Below are 242 nucleotides of genomic sequence, written 5' to 3'. Positions count from 1 at the left end.
TCCCTCACCCGGGGAACTCTTCCCTCTTCCACTTTCTCTACTTTGAACCCATCCCAGCAGAGTCCAGGAAGTAGCCAGGCGCCGGGGACTGGCGGCGATGGCGCCCAATGGGACGCGCCAGCGGCGGCGGCGGCCCCGCCCAGAGTGCGAACGCGGCCAATGGACGCGCGGAGGCGGGACTTCCGCTGTCCCACGGAGGGCGGGGGAGCGAACTGTTGTGGTGCGGAGCGTTGGGCGGGCGG

At 70.2% G+C, this 242-nt stretch overlaps 1 protein-coding gene across 1 annotated transcript in view; it reads left to right on the top strand.

Moving 5' to 3' along the window:
- The first annotated feature begins 97 nt into the window (after nucleotides 1–97).
- SAP30L (SAP30 like) overlaps nucleotides 98–242 on the top strand; it is a 14,752-nt gene continuing 14,607 nt past the window's right edge. Inside the window, exon 1 of the mRNA XM_024760162.1 lies at nucleotides 98–220. Coding sequence (XP_024615930.1) covers nucleotides 98–220 — 123 coding nt within the window. The remainder of the gene's footprint in view (nucleotides 221–242) is intronic.

This window comes from Neophocaena asiaeorientalis, unplaced genomic scaffold (assembly GCF_003031525.2).
Source record: "Neophocaena asiaeorientalis asiaeorientalis breed wild unplaced genomic scaffold, Neophocaena_asiaeorientalis_V1.1 scaffold336, whole genome shotgun sequence".
Classification (NCBI taxonomy): Eukaryota; Metazoa; Chordata; class Mammalia; order Artiodactyla; family Phocoenidae; genus Neophocaena; species Neophocaena asiaeorientalis.
The sequence above is the reverse complement of the archived record's forward strand: the minus strand, read 5'-3'. Positions and strand labels throughout refer to the sequence as shown.